This window comes from Corvus brachyrhynchos, unplaced genomic scaffold (genome assembly GCF_000691975.1).
Source record: "Corvus brachyrhynchos isolate BGI_N302 unplaced genomic scaffold, ASM69197v1 scaffold466, whole genome shotgun sequence".
Lineage (NCBI taxonomy): Eukaryota > Metazoa > Chordata > Aves > Passeriformes > Corvidae > Corvus > Corvus brachyrhynchos.
In genome coordinates this window covers 1,189,961-1,206,419 of record NW_008238635.1, presented here as the reverse complement: position 1 = coordinate 1,206,419, position 16,459 = coordinate 1,189,961, and the positions used below count along the sequence as shown (strand labels likewise).

General features: G+C 52.9%; 1 protein-coding gene across 1 annotated transcript in view; it reads right to left on the bottom strand.

Moving 5' to 3' along the window:
* PAPPA2 (pappalysin 2) overlaps nucleotides 1-16,459 on the bottom strand; it is a 96,124-nt gene that overhangs the window by 3,505 nt on the left and 76,160 nt on the right. The window contains exons 18-21 of the mRNA XM_017737395.1: nucleotides 15,742-15,910; nucleotides 14,902-15,034; nucleotides 13,661-13,770; nucleotides 11,032-11,103 (exon numbers count right to left, since the gene is read on the bottom strand). Of these exons, the coding sequence (XP_017592884.1) occupies nucleotides 11,032-11,103; nucleotides 13,661-13,770; nucleotides 14,902-15,034; nucleotides 15,742-15,910 (484 nt within the window). The remainder of the gene's footprint in view (nucleotides 1-11,031; nucleotides 11,104-13,660; nucleotides 13,771-14,901; nucleotides 15,035-15,741; nucleotides 15,911-16,459) is intronic.

Genomic DNA, 16,459 nt, shown 5'->3' with positions numbered 1-16,459 from the left:
CGGAAGAGCAGAAGAAAGAGCACATTTTCCTGCAGCTGGGAAATTGAGGCACAGCCGAGTTAGGTAGCTCGCTCAAAAACAAAAAGGGATTTGACCCCAATCGTTGCTGTCACAAACCACATCCAGAGGAGACCAGGGTGCACTTTCTTCAAGGCAACAGTGTTAACACTCCTCTTCCACTAAAAAGCATCAGGTGGGTCTTAAATGATTGTGATCAAAGAAGGTTTCTTAGTCTCGAAGCAGCTTTGAGCACCGGGAGGGCCAGGGCAGGGATGTCGGGGTTGGCAGGTGCCAGGATGCAGTCAGGGGACTGGCCAGGGCCGCTGGCAGGGGAAGGCTCTTCTGGGTGTGATTTGCTTTTGCAGCCTTCCCCGCGGTGGAGTTTTTCCTTGAGCTTTGCTCCATATGTCATGAGTCACTGGCAAAACAACACCCGTCGCTTTGGTAGTTTCCATACAATTATGGGGAGGTTTGCCCATCCTGGCTGCACAGGTCTGAAACGATTTCCAGATCTTGCGTGCAAGGTGGGGGGAGGACAGAGGCAGGGACAGGATGGGGAAGGAGAGGCTCTCAGCCTCTCACTACACCTATCAGGGCTAACTGCCCCCTCCTCTCACCCAGCCGGAGCCCGTACCCCACCCTAAACAAATACAGGCTCCTATGGCAACACTTGTTGGGGAAACTTAACAACTCATGCTCCAAATTACATTGGAAAAACATATGAAGGGAAAATAAAAAATGACTAATTGGACTCGAGGCTCAGGAGAGCCAGGCACAGGGTTTGGGGATTTCTGTCCCCGCTCCTTGCCTAGTGTTTGGAGAACATGGTGACTCCTGTGCCTTTGCCTTACTGGGAACCTCCAGATGGTTTTGTCTTTGCAAGCAGAAAGAGCGAAGTAAAGTGCTGGTTACCCTCGAGGGCACAGGAGCCCTTGTCTTTGCATCAGTCTCATTTTGGCCTTGCAGGAATCATGGCAAGGGAGGACACAGGCGATGCAATGTGCCGAGGATAGGCGATGTGAGGGAGCAGACCCTGTACAGACTCTGCTCAGCCTGTGCTCGAGACGCGTGGCTCTACAGAAAGCAATGCCAGCGGTGGGAGAAGGCCACTCGCAAAACCACCTGACGATGTCGGAAGGTGCTGCCAAGAAAAAGGAAAACACCAATGCCCAGCTGTGCCACACGAAGGTGACGGATGTGATCCAGGGAAATGGTCAGCTGGGTCCCAACTGCCGGAACACGCACCCTGCAGCCTGGGGGGGTCGTGGGCTGGTTGAAATGTCTCTTATAAACAGGGAAAAAATGAATAAGGCAATTGCAGCAGCCGCTCTGCGCTGTGTTGAGTGGTGGGGAGCTGCTGGGCCAGGCGGCGTGCCACCGAGGCAGCCAGGGAGACGGGCTGTGTCAGCGGATCTCCCGCTCGCCCATCCATCTTCCTTGTTTGTTCAGACAGGAGCTGCAGCGGGGCGTGTGTCAGCACGTGGAGGTGCAGCATCTGGCGCTGCTGGGCCAGGGCCCTGTGCTGCCGGCACGAAAATAGTAACAGCAAATCAAGGGCTTGGCAATTTAAATAGGCTAAAAAAACAGAGGCTCTCAAAGCTGGGAGCAGGCACAGCTGAAAAGAGAAAAAATCAAAGGAAGGAAAAGAATGGAAGAGGGAAAAATATTGCAGGCAGAGGAAGGATGGGAGAAAGGGCTGGTTAGAGCCCAGTGCATGCCAGCCAGAAGCATCTCCGAGTGCTCAGTGGGTCCATCTCTCAAGGATGCTGGGAGATGTCACGCAGGGTACAGTGCCTGTGCACAGTATTTTTCCACAGCCCTTGAAGAGTCCCCAGGCTGGCTCCATCCTCGGGGCTGCTGCCCTGCCATCAGTGAGGAAGAAAGGCTCCAGGCATTTTTCTTCAAATCCACCTCACACGTAGGTTGATTCAGTGTGAAAGAGCACAAAAAGGTGCAACAGGTGAGGGAAAGGTGGATCATGAAGGCTCAATCCCAGATCCCATCAGTGTTGTACATATTTCAGTGTTGCACTGCCGGTGCTTGGGAAACATTATTTTCCAGGAGTGCAGGTTTTGCTCTGGTTGAGCACACCTGAAGGCCCAGCACCTTGCTTTTGGCCATCACCCCTTCCAGATGCTTTGGAGGAAGGTGGAAAAAAGAGGAAAAAAAAAAAAAAAAAATCAGCATTCACCTGGCCAGCTGTGTAACTGAGGAGCTGAAAGACTCCCCTGATCTACCACTGAGGTGGAAAGTGCTTGTCGTTTCTATCTGCACACAGCCATTGAAAGGCCAAATCCCAGTTTCGGGGAGTCAAGTCCAGCCTTAAGAAGCAAAATGCTTTCTCCCAGACTGGTCCAGGGTGTTGTGACTGTGCTGATCCACCCAAGGAGGGTGCATAGTTTGCTTTCATGGAGCTTCTAAGTCAGCCTGGGTTTTGCTGTCCTTTCATTTTTCCCTTTGGGAATTGGTATTCTGAGCATCAAGCTGACACAGCCACGTGGCTGAGAAGGCGCAGGTGTCTTTGCCCTCCTCAGCTGTTGCCTTGAAAGCACCCCCAGAGAAACAGGGGAACCACCATTTGGGCAGGGACCAGCCCTGGAAAAGCTGCTGCTGCTGCTGCCCTCGGACTCATGCCTCGTGCCTCAGCTTCGCCACCGGTAACTCTGCTCCTGAGATGGATGAGTCACTAGTGGTGGGAAGCTCAGTTGGAAACCCCATCCCTTTGGTGGCAGAGGGATGTCAGCCCAAACCAGGGTTCACAGAACCATGGGACACAAGCCTGAGTTGCCCCAGGGCTGCAGAGTGCTACAGCTCCAGGGGTCTGGAGCAAGAGAAGCCATGTCCCAGGTGAAGGTGCTGCCCGTGGCAGGGAGGGACAGGCGGGGTGTGTGGGGAAAGGAAAGCATGGAGGGGCTGCAGGAGCCCTCCAAGAAGCAGAGGGGAGCTTCTCCCTGCCGGGTGTCTTTCCTTCCTCCCCACCTCAGCCACTAGCAAGATCTTTCCAAAAGCTCTGGGAGGCCCCTGGGAGGACCTGAAGAGTGCCCAAAGCCTTGTTAAACAGCTGGTTCACTTAAAGCCCCAATACATCCACCACCCCAGCTTGGGTCCCTGAAAATTCCCCCTCCCATCCCTGTCCCAATCCCTCCAACACCCTTGCAAAACACTGTTCCCCTGCAGAAGACTGTCAGTCCTTAAGGCCAGAGATGTGACAGGAGCTGGCTAAAGGGATGCTATAGCACCGTGTCCCCAGGACACAGCCCTTTCCTTACACACATTCACGCTGGTGAGGCAGAGCGCCCGGTCATTCTTGGCTCTCCCTGCTTGCCCAGGGAAGTTGACTGGGAATGCAGACTGTGGGAGGAAATGACAATGTTCATTGTTTGGATTAAATATTTTTCTTGGCCCTCTCTCTGTTGCAGTGTCTTTTATTTTATTTTTTCTCCCCCCCTTGACACCCCGAGCACATTCACTTTCCTTCTCTCTTTTTGGAGGCTCTCTGGCACAAGGAGGAAATCGGCTCTCAAAAACAGAGAGGGACAGAGAGGGAACAGGTCTGGCTTATGCTCAGAAAGTTTTTTGGGATGTCTTTGTGCCCTGAGCAGTGAGCAAGGTCTACCTGGCCCATTGTAAAGAGGGAAGCAGGGTGAGCACCACCCAGAGGAAGAGACCTCTAGAAATTTGGAAACAGGAACCTGGGACCAAGTGGCCCAAAGAAGAGAAACAAAATCCTACAGACTTAGTACTTCATTGCCCATTTTTATGTCTTCCAGTTTCTGTCCCCTGAGCCATCCCTCTGCTCCTTTCGAACTGTGGCAGCTATCCTTTGGAGGTACATGCCTGTAGCACGGCTTGCTGGAGACATCATGGACCTGCCCCATCACCTCAGACACAGACAGAAAGCAAAACAGAGAAATTCCAACTGCTTCTGAGCCCGCTGGTGTCCCTGAGGCACTCGTCAGCTAAGCACGCACCTTGCTGATATCACATCTCAGGTCTCCAGCCCCAATGTCTTCTCCCCACCTCTCACTACAGAAACAGAGGCTTGTTGCTTGAGAACATGCTCCATACGCCTGAAAGAACACTTCAGGGCAGAGGTGATGGGCTGGAGGGTTGTGACATCCTGCTGCCCGGTTTCAGCTCGTGGACCATCACTGGCGCTACCATACCAGCTCCCAGCAGTCTTGCTGTGGAGCTCCAGGTGTTCTTCAGGACAGTGGGGTCCCTTGGACATGGGTTTCCTGCAGACAGCCAGGCTCATGTGAACCAGTTTGTGCTGAGGTTGTGCAGGATTGGTGTCTGTAGGGGGGAGGGAGTGCACAGAGGCTCCGTGGGCTGCTGTTGATGGCCATCCCAGGAGAGCCCATACCAGCTCCCAGCAGTCTTGCTGTGGAGCTCCAGGTGTTCTTCAGGACAGTGGGGTCCCTTGGACATGGGTTTCCTGCAGACAGCCAGGCTCATGTGAACCAGTTTGTGCTGAGGTTGTGCAGGATTGGTGTCTGTAGGGGGGAGGGAGTGCACAGAGGCTCCATGGGCTGCTGTCGATGGCCATCCCAGGAGAGTGGGTCCTTGCCTTCATGGTGCCTGAAAGTGCTCCGGTGTCCCAGGCCAGGATTTGGCTCAGACATGCTTCTGCTGTGGCACTTTGGACTCCTGCATGGGGATGTGTCTCCTTATCCCTGTCCTGCTCTGTGCTGCTCAGAGGCCTCACGTCTCAGCAGAAAGGTCTTTGCACAGTCCAAAGGACAAGAGGGAAGAGAGGGATGAAAAGCTTGTGTAGATCACTGCATCGGAGCAGGCCTTTGCTTCCATCAAAACATCCACTTCTATGATCTATTCATGGTGAGCTCCTTCGCCTTGTCCTTTTTACACCCTGATCTCAATGCTAGCAGGAGAAGAGAAACAGAAGCAGGAAGGAACAGGGAGAGAGGAGCAGGGGAAGTTGCTGTGTGCCAATAGTGCTCCTGGCAAGCATGGTGGCTCCCAGAGATAGTCCCCAGTGCTCACCATTCACAGGGACACTGCTGTGACACACAAGGGAAGGCAGGACTTCCCATGCCACGAGCACCAGCCTGCCATCCTGCCCTCAGCAGCTTGCCTGCTGCATGGGTTAGATCTGCTGCCAAGCCCTTTGTGCAAAATATGTTACAGGATAGAACGGGTTATGGAAAACAAGCCTTGAAAACCACAAGGGCCTCCTGACCCACTTGTATCTGGTTTCTGCCAAGTTCTTGTTACAGATCTTAAACAGAAAGAAAAACAATGTACAAGGGATGAAGGAGCTGAAGGGGAATGAATATTCGTGTTGGAAGAGCAGTTGGCTGGGCTACGCTTGGGGATGTTTATTATCAGAAACGACTCATTGATTTTTATTTCGGCGGGTGCTTTCAGTGGTTTTCCACTCTGTCTGTAGCACCGGCTGCACGACTGTGACTGCTGGGAGGGGGGAAAGCAGGACCTGGGCAGGGATGAAGGGAAGGCACCTGAACTGGAGAGGGTAGAGAAGCAGCACATCCCAAGTGCTGGCACAATGCAGCTCAGGGAAGCTGAGGCTGCTCCCACCTCTTCAGGGCTCCACCACCACTGGGGGTGTGTCTGGGTGCTGGAGCCCTACCCATGCCAAAATACCTCCCCAGCTTTTGGGGTCCTGTGAGTCTGTTCCTGCAGGTAGGGGAGGGGCACCTGTCCCTTGTCCTTGCACCGTGCTGCTGTGTGATCATTTTGTTTCCCTCTGCTTTGTCACTTAATGAAATGATGCTTCTACAATCACCCTCTATGTGTGTGCAGGGGACAGAGATCTTCTGACTGTTTAGGAAAAGCATGCCTCAGCTGAGATTTTTGGAAGAGGAATAGATTTCTTTGGGATTAGCCCCTGGAAGGCTATATCCCATGCTGAGCAGCCCACACTGCCCATGTTAAAAGCAGCATGAAAATGTACCCAGCAGGGATGTAAAGAAGTCCCTGTCTTGCCTTCCACCTCCCCAGCACGAAGGGGTTTGCCTTCACCAGTCAGAGGCCAGGTCTGATCCAGAAGTGGCCACTACCTGCAGTCCTTGCTCCTTATGCTCCCCCACCATCTGCACAGGCTGCATGAAAGCAGGGTGGAAGGTACAGCACTGCCTGGTCCAAGAGAGGAGAGAGTGGTGACGTGTGAATCATGAGAGGGTGACTAAATTCTGGCCATGCTGCTCTAGTTGCTCTAGAGACGCTCCTTGGAGCAGCTGGCGTGCCTGTAGTCCTCGCTGCCTTAAGCCCCAGAAGCACGGAAGAGAATCTTTCCTGGAGCAGAGCGTTCCACCAGCAACACACATTCCTTGCCAGTTTCCTGTGCTGAGTTTTGCCATGGCACAAAAGCAGAGACCCCCAAGCCTGGGATGAGGGAGAACAGAGGGTCCCTGGCCCTGCTGATACTGAGGAGCAGAGGCAGCTGGACCCCAGCTGCAAGGCTTGCCCAGGGAACAAGCCTCACCCTGTCTCCCATCTCATGAAAGAACAGCAGATTTTCAGTGACACTTCCCACCACCCTTATTGCATATGCCTTCAAAAGGGTTAATTCTGACTGAGAAATGCTGGACACGAGCCACAGATGTGCCGAGTGAGGGTTTAGTGCATGCCGGTGGGAAGAGCCAAGGATCCTTCGGGGTCCTTCACTACCTGTTGGATCGGGAGACTCAGGAACAACTTGCAACCACAAACACACTTCAGTCCCTATTTAATCATTTCCATTGTAATACCTCAGGAAAACCACAAAACAGAGAACAGATTAACGTTTTACGATTGTGATAACGTGACCAGCAGCATGAGAGGCCAGCAAGACCTTGTCCTCGTGCAGGGAAGACCTGAGAAATTCCCAGCAGCTCATGCTCACAACAGTGTTCTTGGTATGGCCCATCTTCATCCAGGGCATGAGGCAGAGACCTCAAGTAAAGGTCCCTTCCTATTATCCCTTTGCTACCTGCACATAATGACGTGCAGCTGGAGGTGAGAATGAGGCCAGCACGCTGCACAATGTGTTGGCTGCCCAAAAAAAGCTACCCACGTTCACTCTGGTCACTGCAAGAGCAGCCTAGCTTTCTCTGAGTGCGTTTGAGCAGGACAGTGGTGGTTACCCCGTCCTGTGAACAACACTGGGTAAGCACAATGATGATAAAATAAGTGAACTTTTGCACCTTAACCACATCTACAATGTGAAGCACAGGAGCCTCTGTGGTGGGAGGTAGAAGGGTGCAGAGGTAGGGCACTGCACAGACTAGGAGGTGCTCTGTAGCAGCCACGCTCATGCACAGACTGTTTTGGACCGTGGCAGAAATAGCCCAAGGGAGCAACCTGGATCTCTGTACATGCGGTCTCTTCCTCTGAAGCCAACAGTCTCACCTGCTTTTGAGCACAGGAGGAGGACGCATCACAGGTGATCACCTTGGGATGGGCTTAGGAGAACGTGACCCAGATGCTGCAAACACCTCCCTCACGGCAGTCAAACACACCACCAGGACCAAAACCACCTCCTCCCAAACCACGGTGGGGAGGAGGGGTTTCTCTCCTCCTCCACTCTCCTCTCCCGACGGCCCCAAGCCCCCTCCCTTGGTGCCGCCATCTGTTTTTCTACTGATGGCAGGGGACAAGATGTTCCGCTGGCCCTCGAAAGGCGAAGTGCGCTCAGCGCTAACTTGTATTCCTGACGGGCTCCTGGAAGGGTTTGCATCCCTCCCTCCCTCCCTGAAGTACGTGCCTCGCTGCTCCAGCGCTGGGGAACTTGGCAAGGCACAGCAAGAGAGCGGGAGGCGGATGGATGACCAGATTAACAGAAAGAGAAGGGAGGTGGGGAGAGGAGTGAGAGGGATGAGCAGGCAGGCTGATCCGCCGCCAGCGCGGGATAGAGATGAGCGAGAGTCCCTCTAACGCCATTGCACGGTGACCTGGACTTTCCAACATGAGGCAGAGCTCCAGGTGGAGCTGGGAAGGTTGAGCCTTGGCTACTGCTCCCATGCCCCGGCCTGAAGTGACTCCACCAGGGAGAGACGGTACGAGCTGCCAGGTGGCCTGGATTTCTCTTATGTAGGGTTGCTCCGCTCACTGAGGCATCCAGAAGAGAAAGCTCCCTGATCCAACACACACTTGGCAGTCAATGGAGAGACAACGGAATCTCCAAAGGGTGACTCAGACCTGAGGTGACATGGACAGTCCCCTGGAACAGCACTTCACTGCCCAGTGATGGCAGAGTCTGGCCTCTTAAAGGAGGTGTCTCCACTGAGGGACTCCTATGAAATGAGAGGGAACCTGGGACTAAGATGACCCACGGACATGGCAAGTGAAGCTGAACCATGTGTGTGAGGGGGGCCACCACACAGTGAGGACAGAGTACAGGTTATGTTCTTTCTCTACCCTGCTGCTGCTGCCTGATGCCTCCACATCCCCAAGGGATCGGGGGAAGTGAAACAGCCTCCGAGAACTGCAGTGGTTTTGGTCACAAGGAGGAGGGCAGGAGAGGAATAGGAACGAGGACGGAAGTCAGCATGGATGAGGTAGAAACCACATTCAGGGTGTTCTGTGGTCAAATAGGGAGACTGGTAACATCTCCCTTCTTCCCGGTGCCAAGCAGCAGCAATTCTTTGAATGAGACTCTTTCAGTAAGAGTTACTCTTTATGGCAAGACAATGACTGCTGTGAAACTCATGTGGGGGGAAAAAATGTTATCTAGGAAAATTTGGATTACTGGTCCAACCTTAACAGCTTGCAGCACTGTAGGAGGAAACATAAGGAAAAGAATAAACAAAGACATGTATGTGAGAAGTGAGGAGAAGGAAAACAGGGATGAGGAGGAGGCTGGGAGCTGTGTCAAAAAGGAGAGCATAAGGGTGAAAGAAACTGAGGATGAATCTTCATTAGTGTTACAGTGAGTGACTGTGACCTTAAAAATAGGCCTGCCCTAATGAAACTGCTAAGAAGGAAGAAGGCACTGTTCCACAGAGGAGGATCAGGGTATCTAACAATTAGTTAGATGACCTGAAGGACTAGGAAGAGAAACAGGATGACATTCTCCTGCATAAAATTGAAGGGCAAGCTCTTGCACTGATGGCAAAACATCTGCTGTTAGCTTGGTGCTCATCAGTTGGAAACAAAGGAGGAAGAGAAAGATCTGGGTGTACTTGCTGACCTCAGGATGTCTGAGCTGCCAGACTGATGCAACTGCAGGAACAACAGATATAGTCCTGTGTCCCATCAAAAGAGACATTTCCAGCACAAGGAAGCTTTGTGCAGGGCTTTGGTGAGACCTCGGTTGGAAGAATATGTACTGCCTGCTTGGTCATTCCTGATAAAACAATAATTGAAAGCAGAAAAACCATTAAAAGGTCTACAAGGGTAATGAAGAACATGGAATCTCTCCATCATCTGGTGGGACACTGCAGCATTTTGGCTTGGTTAACCTCCTGTATGCCAAGAGTCCTGCCTAGGGCTGCTTTCTAAGAGTAAAGGAGTGTGACAAGCAAACAGGAACAGAAAGAGCCCCTGTTGGCTGTGAGCACGTTTGGGTGGTTAATGAGAGCGCAGTGACTTACACTGAGACACTGGGACTGCAGGTACTCGGTGTGTCTCTCTCTCTCTCTCTCACACACACACAAATAAGCTGACATTTTTCATCATTCCCTATGGGATCTGTCACTGAAGACACAGAGCCAAGGTGAAGCACAGGGACCCCAGAGGAGGAAACACTAGGGTCAGTCTGGTGTACCTGAGCCTAAGGTAGAATCCTCACGTTTGTGTCAGCTTTGTGTTACCTGAGCTGCACAGGAAGGGAAGAAGCAGCACCTCACACTCTATCTGCTTTTTTGAAAGGACCAGCTCCCAGAGAGCACAAGGACAAGTTCTCCCTCATGAGCAGAACCACCACAGAGACAACCACTCAACCATCTGGTCTGCTCTTCCACTTGAGCCATCCCATTTCAAACACATTACACCAGATTTGTGCTAAAAGACGTGGTTTAGAAGACTTCGAACTCCCAAAGTGTCAGAGGGTCACTCACTTCTGGTACTCAATCACCAAACACCTCTCTAGCACGCAGCACCTCATTCCCCCACTCTTACTGCCTGTGCCCCGCAGTAGACACGCACAACACAGACATTGACTTTGGGAAATAACTGCTGCACCTTCTGCTGACCATAAGGTTTCCTTCCTGGGGACGTGCCCCCTGCAAAATCGCCCTTTCCCCCACACTTGAGTCGACAAAGAGCTGAGCTCGGCAGAACCAGTGAGGAAAAGCAATCATTCGCATTGAAATGAGCACAAGAAAAAATACAATCAGCAAACCCCAAAGCTATTTTTGGTGTGCAAACTCCATTTACATTTTCCCTTTTGGTAAAAATCCCAAATTTTCAGCATACAACATTCCAAAATTTCCCCCCTTTTTCCTTTTATCCTCAATCATAATAACAACTAGTGCTTGACAAAGACTGCCTATTTTTAATTTCCTTTGCAAACTGACTCCAGGCTGCCTATGATTTTCTCCTGCCTGGTCATTATTCAAAGCTAAATGAGTGGCTAACCAATTTCTGCAAGGAATTCTTTGTCTGCAGATTCTTCAGGAGCAGTTTGTTTTGCATGTACAAGGCTGGAAATCCTGATTGTTTGGTTTGGACAGGTGAGCCACGCAGGGCTTTTCTGGACCTATGTTACTCCAGAACTGCGGTTCTGGTTAAGGAAATATTCCAGCTTGGAGCCAGCTCAGGCTTTTGGGGGATACCCCTTGCCAGTGAAATCCTTTTGCTAGAATATTCTGCCTGGGCTGGCCAACAAGAAGCAGGCAAGGAAGGAAATGGGTTATTGTGCAGCTCTTGCTCCCCAGCATCGCCCTGGCTGTGGGGACCCTACCCAAGGATAGCTTCCTCTGCTATCTCCGCTCATCCAGCAAGCCCTGGCCCAGCTCGGAGCAAACACAAGGTCAAAGCAGTCTGGTGTGTGCTGGAGCAGGTCTTCACTGCCAGGAGTTCTCCTGCAAGGAGCAGGCACAGCTTGTGCTGGGGACAGGGAGGGCTTACCTCGCACGACTGGATGCAGTGGATGGCGGAGGGGTCCGGGTACCACCGCAGCCTGCCCGTGCACACAATGTTCTGGGAGAGAAGGAGAAGACAGCGGTTAGGCGAGGTGGAGGAGGGAGGGAAACAGCCAGCAGTGCTTTCTGGAGCTAGAGGGTCTCCTACAACACTGCACTGCTCACTCTGGGGCAGAACAGCAGTGACACCCCCAGGACCCTCTCTGCACTTCACCCAAGCCCAGGGTAGCGGCTGAACCCACGGAGCAGGGTACATTGTTCAAGGCAGAGGCCAGATACATGTGTCTGTGTGTGTGTGTGGATGTATATTGGTTGGACTTGGTGATCTGGAAAGTCTTTTCCAGTCTTAGTGATTCTATGTTTCTATATTGATACAAAACTGGAAGAGGACAAAAGGAGAGGACAGGGATTACCTGAGAAGTGGGTTTGGCTGGCAGTGCCACCACAGTGCCTAACTTGGCCAGGAGCTGCTGCTGGGGGTAAGCCACACAAGGCTGGAGCCTACCATCATGTCTCTGTGTGATGCTGAATTCTCCAGCTTCTCAGCTGGTCATCACTCAGAGCCTACAACAATTGGCTCATGGATCCCTGCTCAGGCTCCAAAAACTGCATCCTGGGAGGACTCATCTCCCCAGACCTGACCTGAAGTAGATACACGGGACTCGCGGTCACTCTGAGGTTCTCACTGGTATTTACAAGGCACAAACTCAGCTGCTGCAGCCAGATGGACACAGGAGCGAGATGTGAAGGGCTCGGTTTCCCGGCCCTGGAACACACCGCCCTGCTCATTTAGCTGGGGTTTGTGGGGAACACTCATGATTACACAGGGGGAAGAAAAGCCCCACCGCACATGCAATTTCCTCCTTGTAAAGCTCGGGCAGGCTTTGAAATCTGAGGCCCCATAAAACAGCGTCTGGCCTGTGAAAGTGTCCTAGGATGCCCTTCACAGCACGGGAATCGCACTGAGGGGTAGGTGTGTTTTCTCCCAGCCTCTTCTTTGATAGGTCCAGCAGCAGGAAGACAGGCTCCAGCATTCGCAGGTGGCACAGCAGCTAGGGATGGGGCAGCTCTGCCCACACAGAAGGACCAGCTGCAGGTCCTTCTGCAGCATCTTTGGTCAAGACCGTAATGAGGCTGGAGCAGGATGAGGTCCTGGCCATCCTCAACCAGTGCAGGGAGGGCAGACCCAGAGGGAGCCACCCTAATGGGGCAAAGGCTGGGGAATTCCAGAGCCCACCAGTTCCTGCTCAGCCTAGAGGATGTGTGCATCCCAACCCCGTGGAGTTGTTGCGTATGTGCTTGTTGAGCAACTCGGATGCCATTTTAGCATACTCATATTAGCATACTCCTATTCCAGGCTGGGAAATCAGGGCAGAGAGACAAACTTGCTCAGCTGTGGGATGCAATGAATCAGAAAGCAAAACGGGACTGTGCCTTCCATGTGTTGTTTGCCCCATCCTCTCCATCTCATGGAGCATGGCAGCTCCCAGGAACAGCAAACTGTTGGAGGCTTGGGGGAGCCAAGTGGGGAGCGGAGACAGAAGCCAGGACAGAGAGGAAAACAAGACAGTCCAGGGAGAGAGGTCCTGGCAGAGGACAGAGCTACTTCTTAAAATAGCGTCTCCTCTCCCTCCTCCTCCTCTCTGCAAAATGCCTCCCTTGCACGAAAGCCTGCAGCGGTGGTGAAAGGGAAGCCGAACACCACTGCCTCAACGGGCCAAGCCATCCGATCCCTCAAAGGCGAGGACTCCTTCCAAGGCTCGTGCTTAACCATCCCACATGCCCCAGGCATCCTCACCCCCCCCGCAGCGTCCGCCGTGGGTCTGATTCAAGGCGACGCACGGTAGTATCCACAGGCATGATGCTGGGCCTCCTGCGGCTTCCCAGGAGGAGGGGAAAGCATTTGGATGGGAGCACTGGCTCCTGGGAAGACTGTTTGCTTTTCTTTGTTCCACCTCCTTCCTTATACATCTCATTTTTATTTTAAGAAATATTACCCCAGCAGAGCTGCTTTTTGGTAAAGTCGTGCCACGAGGATCCAAACTATTTGAGCTATTTGAGCTGCCTTGCCTACAAAATGAGTAAGAGGTGGGGAGGGAAAGGCTCCCCTGTTCCAGCAGCAGAGGCACCCGGCCGGCCAGCAGGTCCTGGCAGCTGGAGACACCTTTCAGCTGACAGTGCCCTGCCTCTTCCTTGGCAGGGAAATGCCTGCCTGGGATTGCATCTCCGCTGCCAGGTAGCTGGGGACCCAGGCTCACACTGTGCCAGAGGCAGCTTCTGCTCTCCCAGCGCACTGGCTGACAATAAACAGCAGCTTAACAGGTTTAGGCACACAGCACGTCCTGAAAAATCAGTGGGATTCTTGCATTAAACTTCACATATTGTGGTATCCTGCAATTCCTTGAAAGCTGGCTGGGGAGCTGATAGCTGTGCTGAACTTTGGTATAGGAGAGCAGGAGGAGGCGTAGCAGCACCCATTGCTTGTCTTTCCAAGCCTGACCCTTCTCCACCTGAGGCAGGGATTTTGGGTTCAAACACCAGATGGAGAGGAAGGGAGGTTCCTTCTCCATGCTGCCAGCAACCCCCCTGCTAGAGGAATTCATCTCCCCTCTTACCTGGACTCTGGTGGGCTGCAGCCGGTGGTCCATTGTCTCAGCAGTGACATTTTTGGGCAATATGACGGGGTCGCTGGGAGGAATGATACAGGAAGGAATGCACACAGCACCTGTGGGAGGAGGGAGAGCCTTGAGGACCTCACCAGGATGCCATTTTAGCATACTCATATTAGCATACTCTAATGGCTAAAAAGCATCGATGTCTTATAGGAGGCCACCAGTGATAGTAGAGACAGACGTGGAGGGAACCCTTTTCCTCCCAGCCTGGGACAGCAATTCCTTCCCCAAATCCTGAATTATCCAAGAGCCCCCAGGAGTTGTGCCCAATTCTCTTCTCCCAGACAAAAGGAAAACTGAACACAGCCTAAGAGAAAGACTCCAACCTTGATGGCAGGACATGGGACCCAGCATGAAAATAAGTCTGGCCTGGATGTTATGTGATGTTTGCTGACATGCTAAGAAGCGTCTTTCACAATTTTCCTACCACAGAGAATTCCCACTGCCTTCCCACGACCCAGGAGGAAAAACAAGCTGCAAAAACCACCTTGGAAAACCAGGTGTGATCCCAGCCCTAATCCTAGCCTCATGTCAGGTCTGTCCTGAGCTTAACCTCAGTAGTCCCTGTCATTAGACTCTCCTCAGCCTGGTTTGCTGGTGTGTTTGCTTCGGAGTAACACGGGCTGTGCTCGAGCATCCTGTCCAGAGGGATGCTAGACCAGATGCAATGACTACAGCTGAGTTGTTGCAGCTTTTCCTGAAAGCACAAAGCAGCCAGGTCCTGCAGACAGAAATGGAGGATGCGGTCCCTCATCTGGTGAAAGTGCCCTGTTACACTCAGCTGTCACTGCAGCTTTTATAGCTCTCGTCTAGGACCTATCACACGAACCCTGCAAACAGCAACAGTCGCAGCAAGTGGAGAGACCTTAGGAAAGATGGAGGGTTACAGATCAGGAAAATGAAGGCAAAGAGCTGAGTTTACCCTAAAGACAATCCCTGCTGCTTCTGAAAAGAGAGATGCTTAATGCTGGAGACAGCTTTAGCTTTGGGTCTTGCCCAAGAGTGCAACCAGGGTGAGCACAAGGCTAAAGCCACCCCTGGCTCTGCATTTATAAAGATGACAGAAGAGGAAACAAGTTTTTTTTTTTTTATTTTGTGGGGACTGATACAGGAAAAGTCACTGTGATTCCCAACTCCCTGGGACGATTGAGTCAACACCAAGTTTGGCTTTCATCTGCCCTCACCTATGCCATGCCCCTGCTCACACTTGTACTCCACGAGATTCAGCTCCGGGGGTGGTGGGCAGGTGCCCCGCAAGCTCTCACACAGTTTGAACTCCTGTGTCCACAAGCCCTCCTTAGTGCAGACGATGGGAACCTGCAAAGCAGAGGGAGAGCGGCTGGCATTACTCGGCCTGCCTGGGCACTGCCCGTCCCTGGGAAGCACCGTGCAAGGACGGCCCTCCCGCCGGCCACGTCCAGATGAACGCTCCCCGAGGCAGCTGGGTTGCAGCCATCTGGTCCAGCCTATGTGCACTGACCCAAAAGCCAATGGTGTTCCAGCTGCTGCTGGATCCCACCAGAGGGAATCAGCCACACTTCTTTTGACAAGACCCCTTCCAAGCATCAGTAAGATACCAGATGGAAGGGCTGGCAGGCAGCAGCCTCCATCCCCAGGGAAGCCCCTTGGTGAGCACAACTGCTGCAGTGTGGTGCCCATCATCCCAAGTGAATGCTTTCAGAGCAGCTCCCAAAAGCCACTGGAAACCCCTGCTTATGCTTTCTGACCCTTTTCACCCAACATGGGCCGGCTTGCTTAGGATCACTGCTTTCCAGACAAGGTTCCCAGGGAGCAGGCGAGCATCCCCAGGCAGTGGTGCACCTTGTGCCATCTATGAGGCCCAGCAAGAACAGTTTTGGGCTTGTAGAGGGTCTGCTCTTTGGTGGTACAAGGGTATTTGGCCTTGGGGATGGGTCAGACTGTTGCAGGGCCCCTCTGCACAGCAGGACACAGGGAGCCCTGCGCTTCCCAGGTGCTCTGATACACGAGGTGTGGTCAATGTCAGCCTCCCCCCAGACACTCACCTGCTGTTCCTGCTGCTCGCAGTTGAGGACACACTGGCTGTCCAGCTCGAAGCCCTGGGTGCAGTTGTACATGCCCTCGAAGACCAGGGGCGGGGGCTTGCACACCACGGGGACACAGTGTCCCTCTTCCCACTGCCCGCTCTCCAGGCACTGGACCTTCAGGAACTTCCTGGGGAAACACAGACACCAGACTGGCCTGCAGAACCCCAAACACTCCATCTTGGCTGTACCAGGCATCCCCCAGATGTCAGGAACAGACTGAAGATACCTCTCCTGGAGCGCAATCACGCCCCGCCATGTGTAGGACTTTCCCACACCATACAATCCCTCATCATGGGCACGTCCTTCCAGACGGACACCCCCTACTTAACCAGGACCTTTTCTTCTCCTCACTGGGGAGATTGCATTGATCTAGGGGCACTGGCAAGATTTCCCTTGCACTCGCCACCCCACTGCTCCCTACCTCTTGTGGTGCCCCATAACCATTCCTCCCACAGTCCCTGCAGGTCCTGGGCTGCTTTGTCCCATCGCCAGTAGCTGCATACTTTGCTGTATGGAGTTTGCCTCCACCAGTAAAAATCCTCTGGCCTGTGCCCAGCTACTCCTGAGGCTCCTCTTTGTAATCCAGCCAGATATGTCAATCCCACTCTTGCCAAGGGGTTGCCGTGCCACAGCACACCAGTACCACCCTGTACTGCTAAAACAGCCCAGACACAAG